Below are 8,345 nucleotides of genomic sequence, written 5' to 3' on the forward strand. Positions count from 1 at the left end.
CTGCACTGCTCTGTTTGTGACAGGGGAAGGCGCCCCAACCCCCTGATCGGCCCTGCTCTGTGTGTGACAGGGTGCGGCCCCCCAAACCCGCCATGGGCCCTGCTCTGTGTGTGACAAGGTGGAGCCACAACCTCCCCATCAGCCCTGCCCTGGGTGTGACAGGGAGTAGTGCCCCAACCCCCTGATCGGCCCTGCTCTGTGTGTGATGGGGCGGTGCCCCAACCTCCCCATCAACCATGCCTTGAGTGTGACAGGGGGCGGCGCCCCAACTCCCCAATTGGCCCTGCTCTGAGCCTGACCTGGGGCTGCACCTAGGGATTGGGCCTGCCCTCTGCCACCCGGGAGCAGGCCTAAGCCAGCAGGTTGTTATCTCTCGAGGGGTCCCAGACTGCTAGAGGGCACAGGCTGGGCTGAGGTACTCCCCCTCCCCCCTCTAGTTAACTTCATAAAAGAAAGTATCCATTCTTTTTACAGTACCTTGTGTTAACCTATATTTATAATGATCTATTTGTCTATTTCCCCAGCTATACCATAAACTACTTGAGGACATATATGAATGGACTTAATAACTTTAGCAACCTAGGATCTAGTTCAATGTTCAGCAAATGAAGGAAGTTAATACTTGAAGAATAAAGATAGGAATAGGTTTTGGAAGCAACAGTACATGAAATTTTGGGAACAGAGTAAAAATAATGCATACTATTGTAAATAATTATAAGTGGGTCAGTGTCCACACATAGTTTTAACTTCTCTAATAAAAAAAATACAGTAAAGGCATCCAATAGAACAGATCATCAAAAGTCTAAATATTTCACTGCCAAATAGCATTCTTAACCAGTAGTTCCCCAAATTTAATCTGTGGACCAGCTGAGAAGTGCTTCACAAGCACTGTGTCCCTCACTCCCTATGCCCACCATCAGGATCCAAACTCCTCAAGAATGTGGAGATGGGACCCAGAGGTCTATATATTTTTAAAGCTTCTTTAAAAGGGAACTCTAGGATGAGTTACTAGCTTACTAGCAAAACTGCCTATCAGGTCCAATACTAATGTTTTCCAAAAGTCAGGTTTCATTAATACGTTGATAAAAATTTAAAAACAAAATCAGCTATTTGTGGAAAAGTTCCAGAATGCTTTTAGTTTAGTAAGAGCAAAATGAATGAAATTTGGGACTTGGGTAAACATCTGTTTGCCATTCTTAACTCTACAATGTCCAAAGCTGTGTTAGGAGGAATACATAGCAAAATGCAACTACTTTAAATATCACTGACGACACAAAAGGTGCAGTTAGTTCTTCATTTAGTGTAAACATTATTCTTGAATGGAATCTCGGGGCTGCTTTACAGTTACTACTGACCTGGTGGTGTGCTCCAGAATGAGCCAGTGTAATCCAAGGAAAAGCCAGTTTTACTGATATCAGCTTGTCACAGTCTTGTGTCCTGATTAACAAATCTAACTTACTTTTGCCTTACTAATAAAACTATGCTATTTAAAAAAATATTAGTATATGCATGTATATGAAGGTCTCTCAGCTCTGGCTGTACAAAGAGCAAATACTGTATTTAGGTTATTTGGCTACTAATTATTACTAATTATGAATTACCTGTTTATAGAAGTTCTTTATAAGGCTAAAGACAAATCCTCTGTCCATAACAGACAACAGATCATTGAGAAAGAATGCAAGACTTGTGTTGAGTCTTTCAACCATTTCTGCGTCCTGAGAAATGGAATAAAAAGCAAAAACAAATAAAAGTATGAGAGTTTAATGTGAGCTTGAAAAAGATTTTTAAAAAAAAGAGGCATCATTACCTTCTGAAATCGTGAAACTATATCACTAGCAATTGTACTGACAAGAGCAGCAATGTCATCCATGAAACGCTCTGGAAAACGAGATTTCCTTGCTGCATTTAGTTTATCATTAAAGTATAAATGGTGCACCATGCTCTTCACCTGTAAAAAATAAGTAAGCCATTAGTTTAATTTCTTACAGATGCAATTAATAGTTAGAGACTCTAAACCAGTGGTTCTCAACCTTCTGGTCCTTTAAATACAGTCCTCATGTTGTGACCCAACCATAAAATTATTTTTGTTGCTACTTCATCACTGTAATGTTGCTACTGTTATGAATCGTAATGTAAATATCTGATATGCAGGATGGGCTTAGGGGATCCCTGTGAAAAGGTCATTCGACCGCTAAAGGGGTCGCGACCCACAGGTTGAGAACCGCTGCACAGTAGGACTATTTTTTTCCATATACCATGTGATTTATTACATAGCTGACTTTTAGCTCCTTAAATATCTTGAAAAGTTCCCTATAATATTTTGTATATTTCAAAGAAATATAAAAAATGCAATCCAATCACAGGACCATCTTCATAAAATTACCCTGGCTGTGAATAGGGAAAAAAAGTGTGTGTATGCAAAAGAAAAAAAAAATAGCACTCTGAAATTGTTTTAAATTAAGTCTTTCCACGACTCAATAATTTTGCCATTTCTTATCCCTGTGAGCTTTGAGAGATTAGAAACCTGGACTTCACTGTAGTGCCTACGGTATCTAGCACCTTGTATCAAATGGTGGATGTACATTAAATATAAATGACTAAATATAATACCTATATAAAATATTAGGTAAAAATTAACAAAGTGATTTAAGTTGATAAAATGTTTTTGGGTATAGATTCTTATCCCCATGTGATAACGGTAAGAAATATTCAGGGAAATTGAAGGCGAAGTTCTACATTTAGTAAATAGCAGATCCAAGTCTAAACCTTTTGACTAGTTTATATTTAAGAAATCTGAACATACATTTACAACTATCAAAAAATAAATCAAATTATAATTTTGAACTTATATTAAAAGTACATGAATTACAAATTTGGTGTTTATTTTCTAGGGAAAAAATGAGTTACCTATCATTTATGGATGGTCCCTTTTCACTTATTTGGTTAGTAAATCCCTAGAAGAAATGGCTTTCTATCCTCAATATAGGTAACATTCAATGCTGAGAATGACCCTATGATGTACTGTAGAAGCTCCTTTTGTTTCTTTTCTACCTTTCTGTTTTTGCTGTGATTTCTTTTGTTTCTTATTTATTTTTTACATACTTCTTTTCTGGAAGAAAAAGTTTCAATGATTTCAGCTTTCTAGAGGCTGAAGAGAAAGACCCCTAGAGCCAGAATGTCTGTGTTTGAAACACAGTCCTGCTATCTACAAGCAGTGTATACTTAAAGTTACTTAATTTCTCTGTGCCTTGGTAATATTTAGCCCATGGAGACAGTGCTACCACACTGTATACACCTGTAACACATATATGCACAAAAGCAATAAACAATGATGTGTGTGCATAAATATTAAGTTACTGATTCCTTTGTTTTTAATATAATTTATTGATGAAGCAAAAAGGTTTTTTAAATTGGCTTTAACTAGCATTTCCCTAAGAGCTTTCTAAACATAAAAGCAGTATCTATCTATGTTCGGTATGAAATCTAAAATATTGCTATTATACAGCAGCATATTCATAATAAGAATGTATCACAGGTGCTTTTAAAATGTAGCTAGTTTCTGCAACCATCCCTAAAAAAAATAAAATGAACTTTATCATTCCAACTAAATTGTGCTGAGTGTTCACAATGTTTATTTAGGGATATAATATATGTAATTTTGCCTTGGAGGAACACGTAAAACCGTAAGACAACAGAAAAAGATTTCTAGTATGATGAGCTAACACAAAAGTGTTCACTAAGGAAAACAGTTTTTTTTTTAAAAAAAGTGTTTATTTTGCTCACCATTAACTCAAAAAAGAACCAGGCCTGTTGCAAAGCTGATTCCCGAACGCTGCCACTGCAAACAACCCACTGCAAAGCCAGCTCCTCATGAAAAAGCTATCCAGAAGTAAATCCAAAGTTATTATCAAAGTCAAGTCTGTTAATAACACAAACCAAATAATAATGCAACTGCAAATGAAGATATAATGAGAATAAGCAAAATAAGGCATGTGAACCATTCAATGATGCAGTGAGGACACCCATTAACGAAACGGCTATTTATACATGTAAGATAGTGGCATGTTGAATAGCTGGAAAAATTACATGTTATCTTGTAGCAAAATGTAATTTTTAAAAAACAGGTGGGAAATAGCCTCCTAAATTGTACCTGCAAACAGAAATTAGACCAAAAACTCAAAGTTACAAATAAAATCTTGTTTGTGCCTTACATACATATTTCAACATATGCAAATACATTCGTGAACTTTGCTGGTACAATTTAGAAAATACCTTTAAAATTTTAAACTTTGACATAACACATTAATTTTCAAGTTTTCAGGTATTGATAGTCGTTTTATAAAAATGGCAGAAATGCCTGCCTTGCAATGGATATGCATACAAAGCATTTGCAAAGTAGTGTATATTAATAAGAAAAAAGGACTAACAAAACTGTGCATAAGGGAAGCAAATCAACATATCTTACTAAGAGTGATAATTTTTCTAACTCATCTTCCATTTCCTGGAGATTTAAAACACAAAACAGAAGCAGTTACAGAAACAGAATTAATTTGGTACATTTTTTGGCACTAAAATTGAATGATCAAAGTTCAATGCACTAAAGTCCAAAAGCAGCCAATCCCAAAGATACACATTAAAATAATGTAAAATAGCCTACACTGGAAAGGCAGGCCCCAAAAGGCATCAGACAAGCAGAGCTTGCTCAACTGTGTTTTAAAATGCAATGGAAATTCTGCAATATCTCATATTGATTAGGTAAATAAATCTCATTATGTATTTAATTGTTGAAATAATTTTCCCCCTATATGGATTGTCTTCATATGAATCTACCTTTTTAGTTGGTAATCGTCCCGTTAATGTTTGTAAGAAACTTGACGTCTCTGTGTGCGAAGACATACGATTACAACTTCGATCCATAGCCTATGGAGTGAAGATGAATGATGACGAGATAACATTAAAGTCTGCTGTGGAATGACTTTGCAGCTCAAGGAATACATAGAATTTTTTAAATAGTGTTTTATTGTGGTTTCAGCAACCATCTATTTTATTGCTCATCTCATTTTTACCATTTTAAGGCCTTAGGAATATCAAGATGCTTCTAAAATTTTTAGAAGATGAGTATTTTAATAATTATATAAATTCAGAGTGCTGCAAAGAATGAAACTTTTATTTGTGTGACCTATACACATGCACATATCTAGTAAGAAAATGTAAAAACATACTTCTCAACTGGTCTCAGACAAAAAAAAACCCACCAAAACTTTTATATTCAATAAAAAATTATTAAAAGTTTAGAATGATTTCTTTCACTTTTCACTATTATCAAAAATAGTATTCAGGCTTGCCATATACTACATGAAATACAAATCAATTCTAATATTAAAATGTAATTAAATTGTTTCTACAAGAACAAAAACATTTTCCTACAAAGTCAATAAACAGATGAGAAGTACATTTGAAGGTATCATGCAGTATTAGCTATCAAGCAATTAGATTTAAGTCATCAAAACCTAATTCAACTAAGTTATAATACATTTCATACTTTGCAACACAGCACAAACTGAAAAAGTTTTTTGCTTCTGGTATTTAATCTTATAGGATGGGGAGCATATACTGTTCACATTTAATTTCTGTTTTATTACCAGTATTTTTAGTCAGTGATTATGAAAAAAATAACAAGATAGTAAATGCTAACTGGAAACAATACAATAGCTACACTTTAAACCAAAAGCAAATGGAAAACTGTCAGGTGTTTCCACATAAAATATTTTTAAATTCCTACTGAAGATATGCTACCCCTAAAGTAGAAACTGTTATCAAAGTCATCAATCGCATAAGCAACAGGAACTGATATAATGATAGAGTGTGTAAGGAGGGAGGGAGAAGGAGACAGGAAATAGGAAAGCAGAACAATACTGGTGCAACTGGTGGTATTCATGCATAGTAGTTGAAGAATGTGCTAAGTAAACAAAAATACACACTTTTTAATAATTAAAAAAGCAAGCCACTGAAATCACAGTATATACTAAAAAGTAATGTTCTAAAGGGAAACATCAGCAGCCAATAAAGAAACCTCTGATATAAACACCACCTGTGTTGATTCTGCACTTGGACTGGGGTTGGATCCCCATGGGGCAGCTTTTGGACCACCAGTGTTAACCCAGGAATTGGAGCGATCTAAACCCTAAGCATATAATAGAAAGCAGTTGGAAAGGAAAGAAATATTACATGTGGCATGCTATAAATTATTCTTAAAGAAATCCAGAATTTCCAATGCAAACATTTTTTAAATTAGTACTGTTAAAGCAACCAAAAATTTTAGGCACCTATAGAGTATTATTATTAACCAAAGTTATCTTATTGCATACATTTTAAAGAATCACCAAGAACATGAACGGTACCATTTAAAGGTGATTTCTCTTTTTGTAAAGGCGTTGGTACACCTTGAAGTACCAACAACTAAAGTTCCCACAGCACACCCCCCCACCCCAATTTTCTTTAAAGATGGTATGAGTTAGCAACAGTTAATTTACTCCGAATATAACTAGGGAATCAAAGAAAAAAATGGGGAAAAAAACATTTCATTCTTTTCTAAAAGAATTTAATTTCATTCCATATGTCATCACTGAAAACTTTTGTGCAGTAATACTCCATAATTCTACTTGATCCTGCCTTTTATTTTCTTCAGGGACTGTCAGGAGAAATTAAGTAAAAATTTAAGAAAAAAATGCCTAATATTTGTTCCTTTCTAAAAATGATGGTAAATTTGGGGTTGTGCTCAGTTTTATTGTGCTTATTGCAATGAAATCTAATGGGCTACTATACATATTAAGAAAAAAACATTCTGGAGCTATTTATAGTAATTATATCTTCATCATTACTATCACTAATTTAAAGTTAATTTAATATGCTACTAATGTGTATGACCAGAAGTGAATTATGTCTATCTGTCTCTAAAAGAGGTCATTATGATCCCAGGTGAAGGACACTGGGGCTTTAGTTCAATTTCTTAAACCTGACTGATCAGCCCAGTCGGCCGGAGGCTCAGTGGTTGAGCCTCGACCTACGAACCAGGAGGTCACAGTTTGATTCCAGGTCAGGGCACGTGCCTGGGTTGGGGGCTCCATCCCCAGTGTGGAGTTTGCTAGAGGCAGCCAATCAATGAATCTCTCTTGTCATTGATGTTTCTCTCTCTTTCCATCTCCCTTCCTCTCAAATCAATAAAAATAAATATATTTTTTAAAAAACCTGACTGATCATTAAAATTAACTGGGAAGGTTTATAAAATTCAGATTCTGGGCCCTACTCTCAAAAATCCTGATCCAGCAATATGGGCCTGGAAATCTGCTAATAGAACTGGAACAAATTATAACAAATTTTGAGAGGATTGTTGGAGTAAGATTTATAAAGGCAAACCAAAAGAAACGGACTACAAATATCAGGACATGAGTATGGACGCAAACCAGAAAACATCAAAGAATAGGTAAAAGAAAAGAAAGAGTAGTCACAATGTTAAGCAATTCTGGACAGTATCACTTAGGGAAATGGATAGTTCATCTATAGCACTGTATTAAGTATTCAGTAGTAATAGATGGTAATCAGCAAGTAGATGCAATGATAAAAGTTTTCCAAAGTTTTCTTCTGATGGCTTCAATTTTCTCAATGAAGTAGAAGGTAAAGTCAGAAGGAGGATTGGTGAGGAGGTTTTATGAGGCCTAAAGTAATAAAAAATGGCATGATACCTTTTCTGGGAGAATGGAAAGGTAAATGAAATACAGAAATATATATAACTGCTTGATAACATTAGGGCTCTCTGAGGTTTATGGTCTTTAATTTCAAATGAGACCAGTCATCATGGTATTTCTCAAGTCTTGTTCAGTGGCACAGGTGGTGACATGGCAAGGGCAGTCAACTGGATTGAACTATGGTTTATGGTTTGGTTAAGCAAGTAAAATGAAGTGGAGAAGGATGAGAATTGAGGTTTGATTATAATGGGTATAATTATAATGATTATGATATTTTAGCTGGCTAAATTGGAAGAAATAACATTAGGGGGGTAAGACACATTAGGGGGGTATAAAGGTCACAGAATCAAGTAATTGGAGATTGTAGAGAAATAAAGAAATTGTTAGAATTGAGATACTAAAGAGAAAACTAGCAACTAATGGTTAAAGAACAAAATGCATGAAATTGAGATTATGAGGATTAAAGTTATTGGCAATGAGAAGATCTAGGCTATGACCGTGGCTGAGGCAAAGTGAAAGACAAAATCATTAAAGAAGAGTTACTTTGCCCTAGCCGGTTTTGGCTCACTGGATAGAGTGTTGGCCTGCGAACTGAAAGGT

General features: G+C 35.1%; 1 protein-coding gene across 1 annotated transcript in view; it reads right to left on the reverse strand.

Moving 5' to 3' along the window:
• DOCK7 (dedicator of cytokinesis 7) overlaps window positions 1-8,345 on the reverse strand; it is a 166,078-nt gene that overhangs the window by 62,474 nt on the left and 95,259 nt on the right. The window contains 5 exon segments of the mRNA XM_006773220.2: window positions 1,602-1,715; window positions 1,808-1,948; window positions 3,784-3,879; window positions 4,831-4,920; window positions 6,092-6,184. Of these exon segments, the coding sequence (XP_006773283.1) occupies window positions 1,602-1,715; window positions 1,808-1,948; window positions 3,784-3,879; window positions 4,831-4,920; window positions 6,092-6,184 (534 nt within the window).

This window comes from Myotis davidii, unplaced genomic scaffold (genome assembly GCF_000327345.1).
Source record: "Myotis davidii unplaced genomic scaffold, ASM32734v1 scaffold205, whole genome shotgun sequence".
NCBI lineage: Eukaryota > Metazoa > Chordata > Mammalia > Chiroptera > Vespertilionidae > Myotis > Myotis davidii.